Source organism: Gracilinanus agilis, chromosome X, assembly GCF_016433145.1.
Source record: "Gracilinanus agilis isolate LMUSP501 chromosome X, AgileGrace, whole genome shotgun sequence".
Lineage (NCBI taxonomy): Eukaryota > Metazoa > Chordata > Mammalia > Didelphimorphia > Didelphidae > Gracilinanus > Gracilinanus agilis.
The window spans coordinates 34,373,101-34,385,636 of record NC_058136.1 but is presented as its reverse complement, the minus strand read 5'-3'; the positions used below and the strand labels follow the sequence as shown (position 1 = coordinate 34,385,636).

The 12,536-nt window shown below is 40.0% G+C and overlaps 1 protein-coding gene and 1 pseudogene across 1 annotated transcript in view; one reads left to right on the top strand and one right to left on the bottom strand.

The window, feature by feature from the left end:
* The first annotated feature begins 2,365 nt into the window (after window positions 1–2,365).
* Window positions 2,366–2,885, top strand: LOC123253634 (annotated as a pseudogene).
* A 7,029-nt stretch (window positions 2,886–9,914) lies between these two features.
* Window positions 9,915–12,536, bottom strand: part of LOC123253633 (zinc finger protein 23-like) — a 108,071-nt gene continuing 105,449 nt past the window's right edge. Inside the window, exon 3 of the mRNA XM_044682796.1 lies at window positions 9,915–10,015. Within this exon, the coding sequence (XP_044538731.1) occupies window positions 9,915–10,015 (101 nt within the window). The remainder of the gene's footprint in view (window positions 10,016–12,536) is intronic.

The window sequence follows — 12,536 nt, the reverse complement described above, 5'->3', positions numbered from 1 at the left end:
ATTAGTCTCCTTCCCTTATTTACTTTTATGTATCATGGCCAAGAGTCAATCATTACAAATTGACATTGATTTTCAATTCATACATTTAACATTTCAATAAGCTTTAAACTAGACTTTTTACTCAATCATTTTTATTCCTGTTGTCTTATTTGTAATTTGATCTTTTCTAGAATTTTCCTTATAGTATATACTCTCTGGCCCCAACATCCTATTTTTTAAGTATCTTATTACTTTCCTACTAAGAATAATTATCTTAGTTTCAGCCAACAACATGTTCCAGCTATTTATTGGGTGAGATGTTGTAGATATTATATCCTTCATATTAATCGGATGATGATATGGATGCACAGATGCTAACACAGCAGCCCTCCACGCAATCCTATATGACTGTATTGGTGATATTGGATTTATAATGACAATAGCCTGACTTATACTGAATAATAACTTATAAGACTTACAACATATTTTCTCCACTAATGTAAATTTGATTGCACTGTTAGGCCCAATTATTGCTGCAACTGGAAAACCACCCAATTTGGTCTCTACCCATGACGTGATTACTTCCATTGTGTAAATAGAATTAGCTCGATCCCATTAATAGTCAAAAATCTACTCAACCCAGGCGTGCTAATGATGTCACTCTCAGCTCCTTTAGTGGGGAGGGGAGACAAGTTACCCACACGTGACAATAAGTAACAAATCAAGAATAAGGGACTGCCCTTTGGGCAGTCCAAATCAATGTAGAAACTGCCATTTGTCCATTTGAATTAGAGGTGGACCACAGGAAGTGATGAAAGACACTATCTCTTTAAGTAAGTTAGTGAACTTCCTGTGGGGGCAGTTGCCATCTCGAACTGGAAGAAGAAGCATCTCCTGAGACCACAGACAGATTACGCTCTATATTGTCACGTGGGTAAGTTAGGCTGACTTCCTTGGCCTAGCTGGGCCAATTCTAAACTCTGCCTATCTGGCTGTTGGGCCCTGTGGCTTACAGCTTCATTGTTAAGCTTTATAACCTTCTTCTCTCTCAGTCCAGGCTGGACTAGCCTCTACTTTTCTCTTTATTCCTACTTTTACCTACCGATTGTAAATAAACTCTTCAACCCGATGCTGACTTGGGTCTGATTTAATTACGGAATCAACCTTAATTGTTGATTCCTGGCGGCCACATATTTTTAATATATATCTATAATACCTAAATTTTATTCCTTACAATTTGGCGACCACGAAGGGACTCGAATCCTCAATCTTCTGATTTTTCTTGAATTCTTCTTTATACCTATCCTTAAGTCAGCCTTTTCACTGCACGACTTGGAGCTTCGGTCGATATAAAGCTGCTAAATTGGTGAGATAAAAAAAAAAACCTGGGGACCCTGAAAATTTAGCTAGGTTGTCTCTTTGTCTTAAGGAAAGAAATAAGCCTATTAGGAGGCCTTGGCCACACCTGGGAAGGACTGCTCAGTTCTCCTAGCCAGGCCAGGAACACACCTGAATAAGATTTAAACGCAGCCAAATAGAAGCAGGAGGCACTAGACTTATTTAGTAGAATTAGGGAGAGTAATTTTTTTAGGCTACAAATATGCTTTAACTCTATTCTATTTCAAAACGTATTTTTAGTTTTAAACTCTTTAAAAATAGCAAAAGCCTGGTGGGGCCAGCTAGAATTTAAAAAACGCTGTTTTTTTCCCCCCCACAGTAGAAGGCACATAACTTAAAGAAAAGAGATTTTTCAGACTTTTACAATCGAATAGAGCCTCCCAGAACCAAAATTAGCTTTTGAAAGACACTCCCAAACTGCCTCTGGCAAAAAGCCCTGTCTACCCTCAAAGAGCTTTATCTCTAGTACTCAGCCTCAGGCTATAGCCTTTGTCCTCAGCCAGGCAGGAACAAAAGGAAGTCTTGACTCAAACAATACAACTAGCCCAACCCTTAGTAAGAGGAAGACCTTACCCACTGGTGACATCTACTGACTAGAGTAAGAATGTGGTGGGTTCGAACCATTACTGATGAAATAAATACTAGATTTCAGACTTTAAGACGCTGGATCCAGTCCATATTATGGACTGTTATGATGGTTCTTTTTATGAAATATAAGCCAATGGTATTGTTCTAATGATTGATAAGTTAAGATTTTCACTAACATCAGTGTGATTAATGGTAGATTAAACTTGTGGCAGTCCAAAAAGTTTTTACCACTCTCGGTTAAGCATTTAGGTGAACTGATGGTTCTGATCAGCTAAGAAAGTTTTAAATTGCACTTCTGTACTTCAGTACATAATTCAGAATCATTTCTTTTCTGTCTGAATAAGTTTTTTTTAAGATTGCATTTAGAATCCTTGTTAATTTTGATTAAATATACATCTCAATATTTAACCTGTTGATAGAATTTGATGGTGGTACACCAGGGGTTGGAAAGACCACATTCGGTAAAGAACTTGCATCAAGAACAATACTGATATATGTTAGTGTGGTTGATTGAGCAGGAGAAGGACAGCTATTTGATGGATTTGATGAAGAATATGAATTTCCCATTTTGGATGAAGACAGAGTAGTTGATGAGCTAGAAAATAAAAAGAAAGGTGGTGGAGTTATCATTGGTTACCATGGCTGTGCCTTCTTCCCTGAACGATGGTTTCATATTGTTTTTTGTGTTTCAAACAGATAATTCTGTATTATATACAAGACTTGAAAAGAGGGGATGCAATATAAAGAAACCAAAGGACAATGTTCAGTGTGAAATTTTCCAAATTCTTTATAAAGAAGCCACGGCTTCCTACAAGCCTGAAATAGTACACCGGCTGCCAAGCAATGTACCAGAAGAACTAGAGAATAATTTAGATTGTATATTTAAATGGATTGAGGAGTGGATAAAAGATAATATTTGAACCTTGAGGGGAAAGCATGGATTCTCAAGGCTTTCCACATAATGGTTAAAGATTTTCTTGATGATCTCTCCCTCCCCATGCAATAGAAATTAAGACAACATACACCAGATTTTACTATCCAAGACTGAGCTGTAGAAGTAACAGGTGGGCAAAATGTAAGGTTGAGTTATGGCTGAATTAATTTTTTTTCTCCATGAGAAAACTGAAAACCCTGAAATAAATGAATATGGTATTAAGGACTTTTTAAGTTTAGCAAATACTCAGCATTCTCATTGTATTTGGTAAACTGTTAGAAAGGAAGTAAATTTGAGAAAATAGGTGAAAATCTTTACTTAACACACAAAAAATGAAGGTGAATAGGAAGTGTTGCTGACTTATAAGTAAAAAAAGTCTAAGAATAAAGCTATAAACAGCATATATTAAGGGGCAGCTAGGTGTCTTTGTGGATGGACTGCCAGGGCTGGAGTTCAAATCTACCTTCAGATACTTCCTTGCTGTGTGACTCTGGGAAGTCACTTAACCCCAATTGCCTAGCCTTTTCCCTTCTGTCTTAGAGTCTTACTAAGACAGAAAGTAGGGTGTTTTTAATGTGTTTGTTTTTAAATCACAGTAAGTGTTCTGTTGATGAGTTGCTGGGTATTTTTTTTGTTTTTTAATCTTGGAAGTTGGGTAAAATTAGGATAGTTACAAAGTGAAAGGTGAGATCTTTGAAAAATAAAATAAAATAAAAATGAGAGACAGACAAAAAAATAAAAGGCCAGAGTAGAATTTATCAGGGTCTGACTCGGTGCAGAAAAGAGTAAGAGTAAGCAATCATAATCTCAAAGTTAAAGCTAAAGTAGATTTAATTAAAAGAGATGAACAAAGAAGGGATATTATGTTAAAAGATGCCATAGATAATGAAGCATTATCAGTATTAAACCTATATGCAACAAAAATGCTAAAGCATTCTCATTTCTAAAGAAAAAGATCAGTGAATGACAAGGTCAAAATAGCTAGCAAAACTAAACTACACTAGTGGGGGACTTCAAGCTTCCTCTCTCAAAACTAGATAAAATCTAACTGAAAAATAAATAAGTCGAGGAAATGAAAAAAATCTTAAATATGACAGATACCTGGAGAGAACTGAATGGGAATGAAGAGGAATGGGCCTTTTCTTTAATACTCCATATTACCTTTACAAAAATTGACCATATATTAGGGCATAAACAATTTAGAGTTAAATGTAGAGAAGTAGAACTGTTAAATGTATCATTTTCAGATCATAATGCAGTAAAAATTGTATTTAATAAGGAACCATGGAAACAGAGATTAAAAATTAATTGGAAACTTTTAAAACAACCCTTACCTTCTGTCTTGGAGTCAATACTGTTATTACTGTGTATTGGCTCCAAGGCAGGAGAGTGCTAAGGGCTAGGCAATGGAGGTTAAGTGACTTGCCCAGGGTCACAGAGCAGGGAAGTGTCTGAGGTCAGATTTGCACCTAGGACCTCCCATCTCTAGGCCTGGCTCTCAATCCACTTACCTACCCAGCTACCCCCTAAAATGACCTAATCTTGAAGAATGAGTAGGTTAAAAAACAGTTCACAAAAACAATAAATAATTTTCTGAAAGAGAATAATAATGAGGCAACATACTAAAACCTATGGGATGCAGCAAAAGCAGTAGATGAAAATTTTTTTTCTTGTAAATACCCGTATCAGTAAAATAGAGGAAGACTCTATTTGTATCCAAAGAATTGGATACAAAATTTAAAACAATGAATCCCCAATTACATGCTAAATTAGAAGTCCTAAAAATTAAAGGTGATATTAAAAACATTCAGTGTAAGAAAATCATTGAATTAAAAAAATAAGAAATGAAACTTGGGGTTGTTTTTATGAAAAACAGCCTAATAAAATAGAGAAATCATTTGTTAACACGATATTAAAAAAAAACAGAAAAAAGCAAATCCCTAAAAGGATGAATATATCAGAAATTCTTGAATGGCTTAATATAAGGCAAACCACTGACATAATTGATTTTATCAATAACACAAAAAACATATGATTATATGAATGGGTACAAGAAAAGCTTTTGACAAAATACAACATTTATTCCCATTGAGAACACTCAAAAGCATAGTTGTAAATGTTTTTTTTTACTAAAAATTATAAGAAGCATCTATGTAAAACCAAAAGCTAGCATTATTTGTAATGGTGGTAAGGTAAAACTCTTCCCAATAAAATCAGGAATGGAACAAGGCTGCCCGTCACCTCCACTACTATTCAAAATCATCTGCTAGCAAAAGAAAATGGTAGACTTAGCAGTAAGAAAAGGAAATTGAAGGCGTTAGAAAGGCTAATAAAGTAATAAAACTATCTCTTTCTGCAGATGATATGATGGTCTACTTAGAAAATTCTAGAGATTTAATTAAAAAGCTTGTTGAAGCAATGAACAATTTTAGCAAAGTAGCAGGATGTAAAATAAACCCACATAAATCATCAGCATTTCTATATGCCACCAAGCCATGTTAGAAGAGATATTAAGAGATACCCCATTTCAAATAACCATAAATAGCATTAAAAACACTGGGCGTATACCAGCCATGACAAACCCAGGTGCTACATAAAAATGATTAAATACTTTTTATACCAATAAAGTCAGATATAAATAATTGGAGAAATGTTCATTGTTCATGGATGGGCAAAGCCACTATCACAAAAATGACAATGATTTTAAAGTAATCTACTTATTTAATGTCATTCCAATTAAATTTCCAAAAAAATTACATAGAGGTAAAAGAATTAATAAAAATTCATATGGATGAAGCAAAGGTGAAAAATATTAAGGGAATTAATGAAAGGAAATAGAAAAGAAAGAAGTCTAGCAGCACCATATCTTTAACTGTATTGGAAAGCAGTAATTATCAAAACTATCTGTTACTTGTGTGGAATTAGGATTTGCTCCCCAGGACTCTAAATCCCAGCTTCCCATGTTCCTTTTCACTTTAGGCACTAACGTGGGGAGGTTATAAGTTTTGCATATCTCTGCCCCTTGCTCTCTTTTCCCCTGATCATGGCTGGGAAAGTGAGCTTTATGCCAGCCAGGAGAATCTACACACATGGGTTTACTTTTCTTTATATAATTAGGTTTGAACTTCTATTTCTTTTAGTTTATTTTCTTTCTACTTCAAGTGATTATTAATAAAATTTATAAAATAAAATACCTGGAGTTATTGGATATCAATTTAAATCTTACACTGGTTAAGAAAGGTGGATAGGTGGAATGGAGTAGATATATGATATACAGCAGTAAATGATTATAGTAACCATGCTTTTGATAAATGTAAACATTTAAGATTGGGGGATAAGAATTCACTATTTGGCAAAAACTGTTGGGAAAACTGGAGAGCAGGGTGGCAGAAATTAGGTTTTTTTTAATGGGATTTGTTTAATCTCTCCCTCTGTCTCCTTAAGATGCTAGAGAGCAGGCTTTCCAAGTAGATCAGAACTGACAGATTCAGTGAGTCAGTAAGCCAGAGCTGAAGATTCTGTAACCAAAGAGACCAGGACCTGAGGAGAGGAGGTAGCCTGTCCTCTGACAGGAAGTTAGGGTGGACAGTTGGTCAGTGAGGAGAAAAAGGAAGCAGCCACTGACAGTGGAGGGTCTTTTCCCTTCTGGGATCTCTAGAGAGCAGCAAGTCTGTCTCTGAGGGAAGGTTCTGTTGGCAGTTGGCTGCTGACAGTTGGGCTGCTATAGAAAACTGATTGAAGGAGTGAGTGGTGGCTGTCTATTATTTTAGGGAGTTGGGTAGTTAGTGAATAATATATAGATAGAGTAGAGTAGAATAGGCCTGAAGAGCCAGGCAGAAGAACCTGTGCCGAGAAGACAGACATAGTTTTAGGAAAGTTCAGGTAGTTATTAGAAATTTTAGGTATATTTATAGGGTATAAGTTTAATAATCTCTTTCCTCTCATCTGTCTTTCTATCTGTACGTCTTTCTTAGATCAAAGTTTCTGTTAAACTTCTCTCCTCACTTTGTCTAACTCCTTAATTTGACCCTTACAGTATATACCAATATCTTACACTATTTACTAAGGTAAGGTCAAAAAGGATGCATGATCTAAATACAAAGGGAGACAGTAGAAGAACGTGGAACATTACTACCAAAAGTATGGATAGGAGAATTTATGAATAAATGAGAGACAGAGAGCATTGTGAGACATAAAATAATAGAAAATGGATAATTTTCATTCTACAATCAGAAAGGCATGACCTTGTTCTCCAGTCTTCTGAGGACTCGGAAGAGGGGTTCCCTAGGGCCGGCTGGCTCCCAGTTTCCATCACTATGGCTGAACCCAGGGTTTCAATTGAGGTGGAAGGTAAGGGGTCTACATTTCTCATTGATACGGGGCCACTTGTTCCGTTCTCCTTTCACACAATGGTCCTACATTGCCTTCACAACAGCGGGTAGTTGGAGTAGGGGTAGAATACTTGAATGCAGGGAAACTACACCCCTATCTTGTGCCTATGAGGACAAACTATTCCAACATACATTTTTGGCCATCCCTTCTTCACCGTGTCCCTTATTAGGAAGAGACATAATGGAGAAGCTAAGTTCTAAATTCTCCCTCATCTCTATGCTAAGTTCCCTAGACACTCCCTTGCAAAGACCTCCCACTATCTCACCAGAAATCTGGGAGAAAGTACCTCCTGTTGTTTGGGATCAAGGTGTGTCCAGAAGAGCTGTTCAGGCTACCCCAGTAAAGATAAAACTCAAGCCTAACTCCCCTTACCCACACAAAAAACAGTATCCAATTTCCTCTCATTGAAAAGTTTTTAGCCCATGGTCTCTTGGAAAAGTGTCAGTCACCCTGTAACTCTCCCCTGCTGCCAGTGAAAAAAACAAATGGGACTTGGCCTGTGGTCCAAGACTTCAGGCACATTAAGGAAGCAATAATTTCAGTGCACCCCATTCTCCCTAACCCACATATAATCCTAACTCAGATCCCAGGAAATTCTCAGTGGTTTTCTGTGATTGACTTGAAAGATGCTTTCTTCTGCATACCTCTACACCCGAAGTATAGATTCCTTTTTGCATTTGAGTGGGTCTTCCCCTCAGACCCCCAACCCCAACAAGACACGTGGTGTACTCTTCCACAGGGCCTCAGGGACAGTCCCCACTATTTTGGGGCTGCCTTCAACAAAGACCTTAGAGCCCTAGAACTGACTAGCAGCTCCATCTTACAATATGTGGGTGACCTCTTGATTTCTAGGCCCTCCAAGGCTGCCTGTGTCACAGACACAATTTCCACCTTTAAATTCCTAGGAGAACGGGGTGACAGAGTCTCAGCCTCTAAGGCTCAACTCGTCTCTCAGTCAGTAACTTATTTGGGCAACCATCTAACCCCGATCTCTGACCACAGACAGGAAACAGGCCATACTGTCCATACCCATCCCCTCCACCAAAAGACAGCTCCGAACTTTTTGGGGTATGGCAGGGTTCTACAGCATTTGGATTCCCAATTTCGGGATCATTGCGAAATCCCTCGATGAAGCCACCAAGGGGCCTGATTCAGAGCCCCTGGATTGGGGGGGAGAACAAAACCCAGCCTTTTTACTCCTGAAATCCAGGCTTTCTGATGTCCCGGCCCTAGGAATTCCAGACCTTGAAAAGCCTTTCTTTTTGTTTGTGGATGAGAAAAAGCAATTTACCTTAGGTGTTCTAGCCCAGTATCTAGGACCTAATCTAAGACCAGTGGCATATTTCTCAAAGACATTAGATGCCACATGCCAAGGATAGCCGGCATGCCTCCAATCTGTCGTTGCCACAGTCCTGATGGCAGAAGAGGCATCTAAAATAACTTTGGGCCAACCTCTAGAAATTTTAACTCCTCATAGGGTTCTTAGTATTCTGGAAACCAAAGGCCACAGATGGTTCACTGGAGGCCGTCTTACTCCATACCAAGAGGAACTGATAGACCATACCTTTTCAAGCAGACCAGACCTCAAAGATTCTCCTCTCCCTGAGGCTGAACTGAACTGGTTTGTTGATGGTTCCTCTTTCCTGGAAGAGGGGATTAGGAGGGCAGGTTACTCCTTTGTCTCAGAGATGACCATAATTGAGGCCAAGGGCCTCCCCCCTGGAACTTCAGTGCAAAAAGCGAATTGATTGCCCTCTGAAGAGCATTACAGCTAGCAGAAGGGAAACAGGCAAACATATTTACAGACTCGAAATATGCCTTTCATGTTTTGCATGCCCATGGAGCCATATGGAAGGAAAGAGGTTTATTAACCTCCAAAAGTTCTCCTTTAAAACATGGGAGAGAGGGGCAGCTGGGTAGCTCAGTGGATTGAGAGTCAGGCCTAGAGACGGGAGGTCCTAGGTTCAAATCTGGCCTCAGACACTTCCCAGCTGTGTGACCCTGGGCAAGTCACTTGACCCCCATTGCCTACCCTTACAACTCTTCTGCCTTGGAGCCAATACACAGTATTGACTCAAAGAGGGAAGGTGAGGATTTAAAAAAAAAACAAGGGAGAGAAATCCTGAGTCTACTTGAGGCTGTCACCTTATCTAGCAAACTTGCAGTGATTCATTGCCCTGGCCACCAAAGTCTAGGTTCCAACATAGCCCGAGGGAACCACAGGGCAGACCTAGCCTCACAAGCCACTCCTTTAACCCTTCCCACCCTGACTCCACTGCATCCCACAGTACCAAGAGACATTTCGCCCTCCTATACTGAGGAGGAAACTGAACAGGCAAAGCTTCTGGGATTCGCCCTTCAGGACACGGGATGGTGGCGTTCTCCCTCTGGACCTCTGCTCCTCCCAAAGAATCTAATGTGGAAACTAGTTATGGGATTACATAACTCCACACACTTGGGCAGGGAGCCACTAACTACTTTGATGAGATCACTTTTCACAGGCAAAGGCATCTCTACTACCATCGGAGAGGTCTGCAAATCCTGTTCCCTTTGTGCTCAGACAAACAGTACTGGAGCCCTCAAACCCCCTCCCCTCCTTAAGACCATCCAAAGGAGAGGAGAATCACCAGGTGAAGATTGGCAGCTCAACTTCACCCACCTGCCACCTTGCAAAAGTTTTTGTTGACACCTTTACAGGCTGGCCAGAAGCTTTCCCCTCGAGATCTGAGAAAGCACAAGACAGCCTTAGGAAAGCCTTATTTGGTGAGATTATCCCTAGGTTTGGTCTACCAAAAACGCTTCAGAGTGACGATGGTCCCGCCTTTATTTCACGAATTACACAGATGGTTTCCAAAGCTTTGGGCATTACTTATCATTTACACTCAGCCTGGTACCCCCAATCTTCAGGGAAAACGGAATGCATGAATCAGACCCTAAAAAGACCCTCACCAAACTATGCGAGGAGGCAAAAATAGATTGGATTCAAGCTCTCCCAATAGCCCTTACTAGAATCAGACCTGCTCCTTGGGCAGGTTTAGGACTATAAGCCCATTTGAATTGCTGTATGGAAGACCCTTTCTAACTCTGACATTCTTTTAGATACTGAAGCTCACAGTCTTGTTCAGTTCTCCAAACAATTTGGCCAGATCCATCAGGCCTTGGGGGGAATATGCTAACCAGATCCTTCCCAAACCCTCCAAGGAGAAGGAGGGATCCCTCTACCCAACTGTTCATCCTGCCCAGACTGGAGATTTGGTATACCTGAAAACCTGGAGTGGATGGAGCCAGCTAACACCCCGATGGGATGGGCCCCATCTTGTCATTTTGTCCTCTCCCACAGCGGTAAAGTTAGAGGGGCAGAACACTTGGACCCATGTCTCTCATATAAAACCCTTAAAACCCTCAGAAACAGGTGGGAAAGGGGGTACAGATGCCACTTATTCATGTGAGCCAATAGAGGACCTCAAATTCCTCTTCCATCAGAAGAGCAAGCCTAAGGATGCTCTGGAATAAATAGACCACCTCCTCCCCTTCCTCCTGTTTCTCTTAAGCCTCTGTTATACCCAGAGAAGTATCCCAATAAATGAGTCTTGAGCCAACAATGCAATATGCAAAGGGACTTTATTGTCTAGCTGGAGCTAGGGTCTCCCACCTAAAGTTGGTGAGTGACCCGGAGCTGTGCCTGGGCTCGAGTTTTTATGGAGTAGTCCTCAGAATGGAACAGGGTAGAGGAATGTCCTTAGGTTAGGAAATCTTGTAGATAAGGGGAATATCTGCAGGGAGGAGATCCTGGGGAGAAGGGGAAGGTCTGCAAGGTAGATATGGTCCCTCCCTGGAGACTGGAGGTCTGCAAGGTTGGGATTCTTGTGGATAATTCTATTTCAGCATAATGTCATATAAGGGTTGGGCCCATAATGTCATACAGGGGTCAGGATTTTTAATTCTGACTCTTTCTAGGTTCCACACCTCTTACTCTTTTCCTTACATTTTTCTGTTTCTTTAAATCTTGCCAGCTGGACAGAAAACCTTAATGTTTCCAAAACATTTGATAACTATCTCATTTGACCACCAGATAGTCCTAATTAGGTAATGTTTTTATCTCCAATCTACAGATGAGGAAACTGGGATTGGCCTGTACAAAGGGACAGAGAGGAAAAGTGGAAGGAGGCAAGTTTGGTGGGACTTGAGTCTAGGAAGGGAATTACTAGACCAAGCAGAGAAAGGCAACCTGGAACTTTAAATGCCAAACCGACGAATTTGTACTTGATTCAATAAGGAGCCCTCGAAGCTTCTTGAGGGAAAAGAGTGGTACCGTCACCTCTGTGCTTTAGAAATATCAGTTTGGCAGTGATATAGAGCAGTGATGGGCAAACTTTTTCAAGAGGGGGCCAAAGGAAAGGAAATGCTCATCTGTCAGTCTGTTTCTAAGGCGACTCTTTCCAAGTTTCATTGTATTGTATCCTACTGGTTGTATTTGTCAGATTAGGAATAATGTTGTGGGCCAGATAGAACATTTCAGGGGGCCTCATCTGGCCCTCGGGCTGTAGTTTGCCCATCACTGATATAGAGGATGGATTGAAGAGGACAATAAAAGTCAGGACTCCTATTTCAGAAACCCTGGGGTATAGGGCTGGATTCCAGGGAGAGCATGCCAGGATAAGGCAAAGTCTAGTTGAACTCAAACACAGGATAAGAAATGCTTTAACACAAAGATCAAGGAAAGAGTCCAGTCATTTGACGGGAAGCAGAAAGTACCTGGGATAGAGAGAACAGTATATGAGACCTGAATTCCAATAGCTGCTGAAGGCAGGATCTTAGGCAAGTAACCAAGCCTGAAGGAAGGTGCTCAGTATCCAACTGGGGCCAGTTACAAGACTACCAGAAAGGTACTTTATAGAATTAGAAGAAAATAATAACAAAGTTATTATTTATAATAACAAAGTTCTCTTGGAAGAACAAGAAATCCAAAAAAAGCAGGAGAAATATTGGTATGGAGAAGGGATAAAAGGGAGAATCTCACTCCTCCTCTGTCTTCCTCTTTCTTTCTCTCATGGTCTATCCTTGCCTCTTAGTCTCTCACATTATCTCTCTCTTTCTTGTTTTCTCTATTCTTCTCTCTACATCACTCTTTTTTCCATCTCTCTGTCTTTCTACCTACCTTTTTCCCTATCTCTCTTTCCCTGTCTTCCTCCATTTCTCTCTCACATACTCTCTTTTTCTCTCCCTTTCTCTTTCTCTCTCTCTC